Here is a 13,126-nt window from a genome sequence, read left to right on the forward strand (position 1 = left end):
TCTACCACTTTTGAAGCCACATTGTTCCTCCCCAATCTGATGCTCTGTACATGCTTTCATCCTCTCAATCAGTACCTTCCCATACAACTAACTGGGAATACTCAACAAACTTATACCTGTGCATTTTGAACACTCTCCTTTATCCCCCATTCCTTTATACACTGGTACAATACATGCATTTCAACAATCCTTAGGCACTTCCCCTATGAAGGTCCTACCTATGAATCCAAGAATTTTGTTAACTCTTTTCACTGATTCTGTGCATTGCTACTTGTATTGGATCACCTCGTGACCTTTTCATTTCTAATCAAAATATATATATATATATTTATTTTTATTTATTTATTCATTTTGCTTTGTCACTGTCTCCCGCGTTAGCGAGGTAGCGCAAGGAAACAGACGAAAGAATGGCCCAACCCACCCACATACACATGTATATACATACATGTCCACACACGCAAATATACATACCTATACATCTCAATGTACACATACATATACACACACAGACATATACATATATACACATGTACATAATTCATACTGTCTGCCTTTATTTATTCCCATCGCCACCTTGCCACACATGTAATAACAACCCCCTCCCCTCTGTGTGCGAGGTAGCGCTAGGAAATGACAACAAAGGCCCCATTCATTCTTATTCAATCTCTAGCTGTCATATAATAATGCACCAAAACTGCAGCTCCCTTTCCACATCCAGGCCCCACAGAACTTTCCATGGTTTACCCCAGACGCTTCACATTCCCTGGTTCAATCCATTGACAGCACGTCAACCCCGGTATACCACATCGTTCCAATTCACTCTATTCCTTGCACACCTTTCACCCTCCTGCATGTTCAGGCCCCGATCACTCAAAATCTTTTTCACTCCATCTTTCCACCTCCAATTTGGTCTCCCACTTCTCGTTCCCTCCACCTCTGACACATATATCCTCTTGGTCAATCTTTCCTCACTCATTCTCTCCATGTGACCAAACCATTTCAAAACACCCTCTTCTGCTCTCTGAACCACAGTCTTTTTATTTCCACACATCTCTCTTACCCTTACATTACTTACTCGATCAAACCACCTCACACCACATATTGTCCTCAAACATCTCATTTCCAGCACATCCACCCTCCTGTGCACAACTCTATCCATAGTCCATGCCTCACAACCATACAACATTGTTGGAACCACTATTCCTTCAAACATACCCATTTTTGCTTTCCGAGATAATGTTCTCGACTTCCAAACATTCTTCAAGGCTCCCAGAATTTTCGCCCCCTTCCCACCCTATGATTCACTTCCGCTTCCATGGTTTCATCCGCTGCCAGATCCACTCCCAGATATCTAAAACGCTTTGCTTCATCCAGTTTTTCTCCATTCAAACTTAACTCCCAATTGACTTGACCCTCAACCCTACTGTACCTAATAACCTTGCTCTTATTCACATTTGCTCTCAACTTTCTTCTTTCACACACACTTTACCAAACTCAGTCACCAGCTTCTGCAGTTTCTCACATGAATCAGCCACCAGCGCTGTATCATCAGCGAACAACAACTGACTCACTTCCCAAGCTCTCTCATCCACAACAGACTTCATACTTGCCCCTCTTTCCAAAACTCTTGCATTCACCTCCCTAACAACCCCATCCATAAACAAATTAAACAACCATGGAGACATCACACACCCCTGCCGCAAACCTACATTTACTGAGAACCAATCACTTTCCTCTCTTCCTACACGTACACATGCCTTACATCCTCGATAAAAACTTTTCACTGCTTCTAACAACTTGCCACCCACACCATATATTCTTAATACCTTCCACAGAGCATCTCTATCAACTCTATCATATGCCTTCTCCAGATCCATAAATGCTACATACAAATCCATTTGCTTTTCTAAGTATTTCTTACATACATTCTTCAAAGCAAACACCTGATCCACACATCCTCTACCACTTCTGAAACCACACTGCTCTTTCCCAATCTGATGCTCTGTACATGCCTTTGCCCTCTCAATCAATACCCTCCCATATAATTTACCAGGAATACTCAACAAACTTATACCTCTGTAATTTGAGCACTCACTCTTATCCCCTTTGCCTTTGTACAATGGCACTATGCACGAATTCCGCCAATCCTCAGGCACCTCACCCTGAGTCATACATACATTAAATAACCTTACCAACCAGTCAACAATACAGTCACCCCCTTTTTTAATAGATTCCACTGCAATACCATCCAAACCTGCTGCCTTGACGGCTTTCATCTTCCGCAAAGCTTTTACTACCTCTTCTCAGTTTACCAAATCATTTTCCCTAACCCTCTCACTTTGCACACCACCTCGACCAAAACACCCTATATCTGCCACTCTATCATCAAACACATTCAACAAACCTTCAAAATACTCACTCCATCTCCTTCTCACATCACCACTACTTTTTATCACCTCCCCATTAGCTCCCTTCACTGAAGTTCCCATTTGCTCCCTTTTCTTACGCACTTTATTTACTCCTTCCAGAACATCTTTTTATTCTCCCTAAAATTTAATGATGCTCTCTCACCCCAACTCTCATTTGCCCTCTTTTTCACCTCTTGCACCTTTCTCGACCTCCTGTCTCTTTCTTTTATACATCTCCCACTCAGTTGCATTTTTTCCCTGCAAAAATCGTTCAAATGCCTCTCTCTTCTCTTTCACTAATAATCTTACTTCTTCATCCCACCACTCACTACCCTTTCTAATCAACCCACCTCCCACGCTTCTCATGCCACAAGCATCTTTTGCGCACTCCATCACTGATTTCCTAAATACATCCCATTCCTCCCCCACTCCCCTTACTTCCATTGTTCTCACCTTTTTCCATTCTGTACTGGAAGAAGTAAAGTGTTTTAGATATCTGGGAGTGGATCTGGCAGTGGATGGAACCATGGAAGCGGAAGTGAATCATAGGGTGGGGGAGGGGGCGAAAATCCTGGAAGCCTTGAAGAATGTGTGGAAGTCGAGAACATTGTCTCGGAAAGCAAAAATGTGTATGTTTGAAGGAATAGTGGTTCCAACAATGTTGTATGGTTGCGAGGCGTGGGCTATGGATAGAGTTGTGCGGAGGAGGGTGGATGTGCTGGAAATGAGATGTTTGAGGACATTGTGTGGTGTGACGTGGTTTGATCAAGTAAGTAATGTAAGGGTAAGAGAGATGTTTGGAAATAAAAAGAGCGTGGTTGAGAGAGCAGAAGAGGGTGTTTTGAAATGGTTTGGGCACATGGAGAGAATGAGTGAGGAAAGATTGACCAAGAGGATATATGTGTCTGAGGTGGAGAGAATGAGGAGAAGTGGGAGACCAAATTGGAGGTGGAAAGATGGAGTGAAAGAGATTTTGAGTGATCAGGGCCTGAACATGCAGGAGAGTGAAAGGCGGGCAAGGAATAGAGTGAATTGGATTGATGTGGTATACCGGGGTTGACGTGCTGTCAGTGGATTGAATCAGGGCATGTGAAGCTCTGGGGTAAACCATGGAAAGTTGTGTGGGGCCTGGATGTGGAAAGGGAGCTGTGGTTTCGGGCATTATTGCATGACAGCTAGAGACTGAGTGTGAACGAATGGGGCCTTTGTTGTCTTTTCCTAGCGCTACCTTGCACACATGAGGGGGGAGGGGGATGGTATTCCATGTGTGGCGAGGTGGCGATGGGAATGAATAAAGGCAGACAGTGTGAATTGTGTGCATGGGTATATATGTATGTGTCTGTGTGTGTATATATATGTGTACATTGAGATGTATAGGTATGTATATTTGCGTGTGTGGACATGTATGTATATACATGTGTATGGGGGTGGGTTGGACCATTTCTTTTATCTGTTGTCTTGCGCTACCTCGCAAACGTGGGAGACAGCGACAAAGCAAAATAAATAAATTGATATATATCATTAAAGAAATCAAGCTGATTTGCAGACTTGAGTGATTTTGTTGAAAACCATCCTGAAAATCATTTATTAGATGGTACTCCTCTAAATGGTTCACAATTCCATTCTCTATCTTGAATGATGGTTTCATTGTAAATGCACGTATATATATATGGCTTCATAAGCTGCATAACAGTAGATGATAATAAGCAACAGTTTCCAAGAAATGTAATCCTGTCATTAAGTGTGGTTTTGATATATTAACTTGTTTTGCATGAACTCAGTGGAACTAGGTTGAGGATGGGTATGAGTGAACTAAGAGATTGTATGCTTCTGATCAGCCACTTTAGTATTAGAAACATTTATTCATATTTATGTCTGCACCAAATTTTACAAAAAAGATCTGGTGTTATCCAGAACCTTTTTAAAGACTGAGCTACTTCTAGTAGCAGGGAAATGTAGACTCCTTTGGAATGAAAAGCTCATTGATGACTCTGTACGCCAAATTATACAGCCTTGCCAAAGATGACTTTCCACTCACAGTGAACTCTCGAGCTGGCAGAGTTTGGTAAAATGTACTAGAGGCATAGAGATACAATAAATCAAAAATCCAGAACTCAGAAATACAAAATCTTCATATATCTGGCAAATTTAGTCAGAATTATGTCAAGATAAATCTTTAAGCATTTTCTATTATACAAAATCTTCATATATCTGGCAAATTTAGTCAGAATTATGTCAAGATAAATCTTTAAGCATTTTCTATTTATTGCTATTCAGTTAACAGGTATTGAGACATTGTAATGTACCTAGTAGAGAAAATAGCACAATGCAAGTATAAAACAGTAAAGCTAAACTTATTCAATGTACAGAAAGTTAGACTTTTGAACATATTTCTTTAACAGATTCAGGGCATGACTCGGCTCAATCTGTATGTGGTTACAGTGTGAGTGAAAATTACCTTCAGTGAGGTTGTATCATTAGAGCACAATCTAACTGGAGAACTTCTTTCTCCAGATGAGTCCATCATTTCCCTCCTTCTGATTGCAGTGCATCCTTGAAGCCAAAAGAACCCCTGTAAAAGAGACTTGATTCTGATAAGAAAAATTGATACACTCAGAAACAAGAAAATAATAGATCAGAAAATTTCCAGGCCCCGATCATTCTTGATTTTTGATGCTGTTCCTGTAATAGTAAGATGTTTATCATTATACTTGATGAACAGTCATTAAAAGAAATGTATGTTATAACTCTAGTTATTCAGTTTTTGTGAATTTCCATATATGATTTTAGGCATAACATAAATAGCTTCCAAAATATGTGCATTCCACACACTCTGTGTGTTCCCATGAATCTCTCATGCATGTTTCCCTCTCTAGTGCATCCACTACAGTCCATTCATCTTCCGTGTGTCCTCCATGCACCCTAAGTTATAAAGTTCAGTTTCTTATTTTTCCCAATATCTTTTACCTACATAAAGTTTTTAAGGATATCTTTACTGGCATTTACAGTGGGCAGCATGTGCAGAATCTTAACCAACTTTTTGCACAGTATCTAAATCAATGATGCAGATTCTCATGATAGTTAATGAAGAATTCAGCTTATAGTTTAGTAGAGAGATTACTACAGCAAATGCCACTTTCATTCAGAAAGAGGAATATTTGAAAATATCATATATTGCCATGGTAGGTATATATGTAAGAAATTAAAGTAAACATGTAGGGACAAATGGAAAAAGGGGGAAATATGGAGAAACAATAAGATATAGAAATTAATATTAGTATTTTGCAAAGGAAGGTTTAAGGTTTGATCAATATTTTGCTAGGGGCATTAGTGTGATTGTTGTCAAAGAAAAGAAATATCAGTAGGAGGGAAAATTTCTCCAGTGATGTGCTTCTAAGACCAACCACTCAACAACCAGTTTAGACATGGTAAAATATCATCTAATTGTTCTCCATAATAGTTTCTTATTGACACATGTAGTATTATGTAATAGCTAGCACTGGTTTGCAAAAGTGTGCTTATCTCTGCTTTTAAATTTCTGTACCTTCCTCAGTGCATGGATACTTTTCTTTGTTGTTTATTTAACTCGTTGTTTATTTACTTGCCTTTTTGGAATCAGAGAGTCTGTTTTCAGTCATTATTATAAGTGTGGAATAGTTATAGCACTGAACTATTTGATAGCACATTGTTATGATAGTTAAAAGATGCTTTTATTATTAGTGGTAATTGTAAAATGTACAGTATATATTTATCTAAGAAATATGTTGTCATATAAAAAATTAGTGAGCAGTTGTTGCAAAGGATTGTTTCCTTTGTCCACAAATGTTGCTTGAGGATTTAATTATTACTATATATATATATATATATATATATATATATATATATATATATATATATATATATATATATATATAAATGTATGTATATGCATATTGCGACATAATCTTAAACTTCAAAACATTGTAATGTAACTGTGATATTTGTTAATAGTGGAATATATTTTGTCCATTACCCCTGGGTGATGTTCCCTGCTGTGGATAAAGATTTTAGTGTGAGCATTAGATGTACTCATAATGAATTAGGTTGGTTACATAATGTTGCAACTTTTCAGGACTACCACGTAATTTTCATGTATGAACCTGATGACCGGTGCCTGGTGTTTGATCTAGACTCAGACCTACCATTCCCAACATACTTTCACAAGTATGTCACAGAGACTCTTCGCACAGATCACATCCTGCGCCCAGAGCACTACAGGTATGCATGGATTGTGTTTGAAGAATGCCCTTTTTATTTGGTGTACAGTATAATGTGTCAGGAAAATTTGAGGCTGGCACTGTTGTGTTTGTTCTCACTTTTATAACTTTTTCTTAGAACTTGTTAAAGATTTTTCTAAAATTAGAACAGTAACAATCTTGTAAACTTTGTAAAATTCATGTAGTGTACTGTGTAATGAGGACAAAGTGATGATGCTTATTCATTACATTTTAGATGGGATTTATTAGGCTTCAAGAAAAAGAGGAGCACAATTCCTGGTCCTTGTTGGACCACCTCCTGCTCCCGATCTCATTGAGCCTGTTAGAAAAGTGTTATCAATACTCGTGTCCAGTCATCTGCAACCCATCCACTTTTCTTCAGACACGTATTTCTTACATCCATTCTGGTATTACATCATGTCCATTCTTTAACCTTTCAACTGTTATCTTATTTACTCCAATAGCTTCTTCCATCTTTAATCTAATTATAACTGCCTTTATCTTCTTTCTGGATGATATTTCTAGTGTGAAAACTTTCCCTCCTCTATACTCCGCCATCATGCATGAAACTGATACCTCGTTACCATCTGATTTGTTTAGATAGAATCATCGTGCATCTCTTATTCTTTCCCACTGACCACTTTTCCCTCCTTTCTTTTTCACACTTCCAGTAGTTTTATGGGTTTTTTTTGTTCTCCTTAGACTCTTCACTCAGTTTTCTTCTGAGGTTTCATCTGCTTAACCGTTTCCTGCTCTTATCTTCTTCACCCTCATATTGTGCTTTCATCCTCTCCATTACATATCTAGAAAGTTCTTTGGAGATTTCTCATATGCCTCCCTCTTGTTCTGTACAGCCTTTGTTATCTCTTCATTCCACGATACAAAGCTACCTCTCCTTCCTCCCCTTTCATATTCTTGTCACACACATCATAAGCTGCCTTCATCTTACTCTTCTTAAAGAAACATTTCTTATCCTCCATATTATCCGTAGCCATCCCTAGCCTCAGCTATTTTCTCCTCTGCTTATTTATGGTACTTCAGCCTCATTCCTAACTCAAGCAGTCTTTCAGTTACAATTTTTTTTCCATACTTGATTGCCGTTTCCCATGTTAGGGTTGTAGCACCAGGATCAGATGAAGGGGGGCCGACATCTGCTCACATCCATTCTCTAGCAGTCGCGTGTGTAATGCACGAAAATCATAACTCTCATCTTCATGTTTTTTATTCCACAGTAATTATATAGCTTCCTTGTCCTAATCCTCACCTTTTCTGTTACCATATTACTGTCCGACTGCAACAGTATTTCTTTTACTACATTCATATTCATTTCCTTCTTCATTTTTAATCTTATACCACAGAATTCATTAATCAGTGCCTTTTGCTCATTTGCTTCCCTTTTTCTGTCAATATGTATGTGTGAATTAGCTTTTGTTCAAAATAGGTGTTTTTTTTAAACCTCCCCATTTGCTTTCACATCTAGTACTTCCCATCGCCATCACAGGAAATAGAATAGTTTTGCTGAACTTTAAAAAGAGAAGTATAAAGAAGTTTTCTTCACATGCCTTTGGCACAGTACATCCCATGCTGAGGCATTAAAAGTCACTCAGAATCACTCAGAACATAGGCTGAAACAAATCTGCAGTTTGAGATTACCCATGTGTAACATTGTCATTTGACAGTGTTTTGCTTTTGACAATAAAGATACACTCTAAAAGAATAAGGATTACTTTACCCTGTTCAGGGGTGAGAGTATGAATGCAAGATAAAGTTGAGAAACTGGCAATGATCATGGTTATCAGCTATTACATAATTTTCATGGGAAGCAGCCTGCTATATTGGACTTTTCTCATGTTGTGCAAGCAAAATCTGGTAGATGTTTTTCTTTTGATTGCATAGCCAAACAAGTTTAATTCTTCAAGTGTTTTGCTCAAACGTTGTCAGGTTTCATAGATATTTATGTAGGCATGTGTTCCTAGATTAGATTCTGCATCTACTTTGCTGTGAATGCTAGAAACATGATGTATGGGAAAGGTAAAGATGAACTCTTTAACATCCCACTAAGCTATCCTTTTCAACCCTCAAGATTCACTTTTTTTTCCTAGTTGTTTGAAAAATATTATTTTTTTTTATATTTATTATTATACTTTGTCGCTGTCTCCCGCGTTTGCAAGGTAGCGCAAGGAAACAGACGAAAGAAATGGCCCAACCCCCCCCATACACATGTATATACATACGTCCACACACGCAAATATACATACCTACACAGCTTTCCATGGTTTACCCCATACGCTTCACATGCCTTGATTCAATCCACTGACAGCACGTCAACCCTGGTATACCACATCGCTCCAATTCACTCTATTCCTTGCCCTCCTTTCACCCTCCTGCATGTTCAGGCCCCGATCACACAAAATCTTTTTCACTCCATCTTTCCACCTCCAATTTGGTCTCCCTCTTCTCCTCGTTCCCTCCACCTCCGACACATATATCCTCTTGGTCAATCTTTCCTCACTCATTCTCTCCATGTGCCCAAACCACTTCAAAACACCCTCTTCTGCTCTCTCAACCACGCTCTTTTTATTTCCACACATCTCTCTTACCCTTACGTTACTCACTCGATCAAACCACCTCACACCACACATTGTCCTCAAACATCTCATTTCCAGCACATCCATCCTCCTGCGCACAACTCTATCCATAGCCCACGCCTCGCAACCATACAACATTGTTGGAACCACTTTTCCTTCAAACATACCCATTTTTGCTTTCCGAGATAATGTTCTCGACTTCCACACATTCTTCAAGGCCCCCAGAATTTTCGCCCCCTCCCCCACCCTATGATCCACTTCCGCTTCCATGGTTCCATCCGCTGACAGATCCACTCCCAGATATCTAAAACACTTCACTTCCTCCAGTTTTTCTCCATTCAAACTCACCTCCCAATTGACTTGACCCTCAACCCTACTGTACCTAATAACCTTGCTCTTATTCACATTTACTCTTAACTTTCTTCTTCCACACACTTTACCAAACTCAGTCACCAGCTTCTGCAGTTTCTCACATGAATCAGCCACCAGTACTGTATCATCAGCGAACAACAACTGACTCACTTCCCAAGCTCTCTCGTCCCCAACAGACTTCATACTTGCCCCTCTTTCCAAAACTCTTGCATTTACCTCCCTAACAACCCCATCCATAAACAGATTAAACAACCATGGAGACATCACACACCCCTGCCGCAAACCTACATTCACTGAGAACCAATCACTTTCCTCTCTTCCTACACGTACACATGCCTTACATCCTCGATAAAAACTTTTCACTGCTTCTAACAACTTTCCTCCCACACCATATATTCTTAATACCTTCCACAGAGCATCTCTATCAACTCTATCATATGCCTTCTCCAGATCCATAAATGCTACATACAAATCCATTTGCTTTTCTAAGTATTTCTCACATACATTCTTCAAAGCAAACACCTGATCCACCTTAATGTTCAAAGATATTCATATAACAATGAAAAGAAATCAATTCAGAAGTATTTTTCATCCATTAGCTGTCCTATAATGATGTTTAGAAGTTTTGTAGATGTTTCAGCACAATCCACCCATAGTTTTTAGAGAAAGACCTATATGTCACATGAGTTGCCTCTGCTTGTGTTATGATATATTTATCTATATATATTATCTCCTGATTATTATTATTTTTGTCTTTTTAATGAACCTTTTCTTATTATGATCATTGTCTCACTGGTAATTTTTTCATGTTAGTAAACGATAAAAGTCTATGAAATTACCAGTTAGATGCAGTGTTGTCAAGGTCAGATGGGCCTCCATTTTGCTAGAAAACCTTTCTCTGTCTCATTTTCATCAAATTTTGATGCTGGAGAACTCCATGTACAGGTATGTTTTCATGCCTAACTTGCTTATTTGGCAATATTGCATTACTCATGTAAATAGGAAACCGATTGTTGAAGTTGTTTCCTGTAATTGTTTCAGTTTCTCAATGGAAATAATGCATATGTTGAAGTTTCTGTAATGGTCAAATATTTCATTTAAGAAAAAGCTGCTGAAGAAAGACTGGAAGAGGGAAGGGAAGAGAGGGATAGGTTGTTCAGCACTTAAACCAAGCTGTTCTTGGAATTCCCTCACAACCTTACTTGCACCACACCTCAGCAGATGAATTGTCTGCAACAAGAACTTTGATTGCAGTCATAGCAAGAGAACTAGGAAAATGGAAACCTACAGTGCTACGTTTGTATAAAATGTGGGAGGTAAATAGATATCAAGATCGACCCATATGTGGTGAACCAAGAAAGACCACCCTGCGGCTGAGCAAATAATCTTGGATAAGGCAACTTGAACTCCACTGACAAATTCATTCACTATCAGAACATCTCTCCAATTAGACATTTCTTTGGTAACTGTGAGTAAGTGGCTTCACAAGGAAGGGATACATTAGAGTATACCAGCTCTGAAGGTGAAGTAGAAGTTAGAAGACCACCATCTTAATGCTAGACTCAAGTTTGCCCACCAATTCACAAGTGAAGGGCTCAGTTTGTGGAGCAAGGTAATTTTGGTATGAGATGATATTTGCATTCACCACCCACATTCTTCTGCTGCTGGTAGCCCATCAAAGCCAGATTTGCCTGCAAGAATATCAAGGTGGCAAGAAGTAGGTATGTCACATGCAATGTCTGGGATGGTGCATCTATATGGCATGAGTGAACTGGCAAGTATTGAAGAGAAATATGATGCCAAAAAATGTCTGGAGATTTGAGAAGTGGTGGTCCTTTGTGTGTGAGCCGATACTCTTTGATATCTCAAGTGCATGATATTTTTCCAGGTATGAATACTGTTTTACTATGTTTCCAGTGAAGATATATAGTGCATTTTATTGTCTATGAATTCCTGATTTTGTCTAACATAATTATGATAATCCCATTAATACCACACGTTATGATTAATATTAAGTTATAAAAGCTTAGTTACTTGAGGCATTGATTTACTTCCTAACAATGTTTTACATTGCTATCACAGGATAATTCCTTGATACACATGGCCCAGAGTCAACTGATAGTGGTTTAATGAAAAGCCTGACATGCAACTTGCAGAGTGGCCAAGTAAGGGATGCAACGTCAACTCTATTACATTTGTGTGGGAAGCCATCATTAGGCTGTGGGAGGCTAATGAGGACCAGTCACTGCTGCAACTACTCCAACACATCAAGGAGGAGTGGGAAAATTTTTTTCACAAATCAGCAACAAATTCTGTATAACATTGTAGCCTCTCTTCCAAACAGACTTTGTGAGGTAAATGCAAATAATGATGGATGGAACAAGTATTAAACTGGCAGCTGGCTGTTCACCGAGTAGATTCACTTGACACATCCTCAGCTTGTTCCTTGAGCTGCTGAACAAGACTAGTAATACTCCATGATGATAAAGCATTTCTGACAAATCATCATGGCCTTATTTCTACAATTTATATTTATGTGTTTAATAAGATTTTCAATGAAACATCACTGATTTTTTCTCCAATAAATATTAGATCCTCCTTAGATTTTCATATGTAAGTCCTAATCATGTGTAAGTGTATCCTGTGTTTATTAGTCTTTTTGCCCAATCATTTTTACACCATCATTGTACTGTAGCAGGGTTTTTATATTCCTAGCTATCTTGTTGTGGCTATAATCTCATGGCCAGATTATCTCAACACATCAATTTTTCCTGTAATGCCGGTTGTTATTGGTAATTATTCATCTCCATACGTTTAATGCGAGTGAGGTAGTGACACAAAATTGTGTGATCAATTCCAACACTTCAGTTAAAGTCTCTTAACAGCCTCTCTCTCTCTCTTCCCGTACCCCTTCCTCTCACACTCTTTCTTCAGATGCTTATTTTTTCAGAGATATTTGACCTGTACAGAAACTCCATATATGTTTTATTTCCATTGAGGATTATTCATTTGCATATCAGTACAGACTGAAGCAAGTATTATGAAACCATTCTAATAATCAGCAATCCAGTTTCACAGGTAGTGTGTCACTGCCAGATGAGTAAGTGAGACAGGATATGAGGTAACAGCACACTGGGAGCCAGTTGTACTTAAAATCACTCTATACATGATCCAAAGTCATAAATGATTGTTATATGATTCAGGATCACCTGTCTGGTCCTCAGAATCCAGCTGAACCCCACTCAGTTTCCTTCCTTGAAAACATACACAAATGTGCTCTCATCAACTTGACTTGAGGTTGACTGACTGTGGTGAGAAATTATCATTCACAACCACCTCAGCCACCACCCTGGCTTGGTGCTGGGCCTAAAACTTGAAGCATGAACCGTAGAAATACCCTAAGTGAACAATTCCAATTCTAAAGGGAGGATACCTCCCAACAAAGAAAAGACTATGTGGATAGAACTAATTTCTTTTTGTGAATATGATAATGGAAGTTTCC

At 38.8% G+C, this 13,126-nt stretch overlaps 1 protein-coding gene across 14 annotated transcripts in view; it reads left to right on the forward strand.

Moving 5' to 3' along the window:
• The window catches only part of tun (N-terminal glutamine amidase tungus), a 155,124-nt gene that overhangs the window by 135,227 nt on the left and 6,771 nt on the right, over positions 1-13,126 (forward strand). For all 14 annotated transcript variants that reach the window (XM_071662479.1, XM_071662487.1, XM_071662482.1 and 11 more), the window contains one exon: positions 6,520-6,665. In XM_071662479.1, coding sequence (XP_071518580.1) covers positions 6,520-6,665 — 146 coding nt within the window. The remainder of the gene's footprint in view (positions 1-6,519; positions 6,666-13,126) is intronic.

Source organism: Panulirus ornatus, chromosome 6, assembly GCF_036320965.1.
Source record: "Panulirus ornatus isolate Po-2019 chromosome 6, ASM3632096v1, whole genome shotgun sequence".
NCBI lineage: Eukaryota > Metazoa > Arthropoda > Malacostraca > Decapoda > Palinuridae > Panulirus > Panulirus ornatus.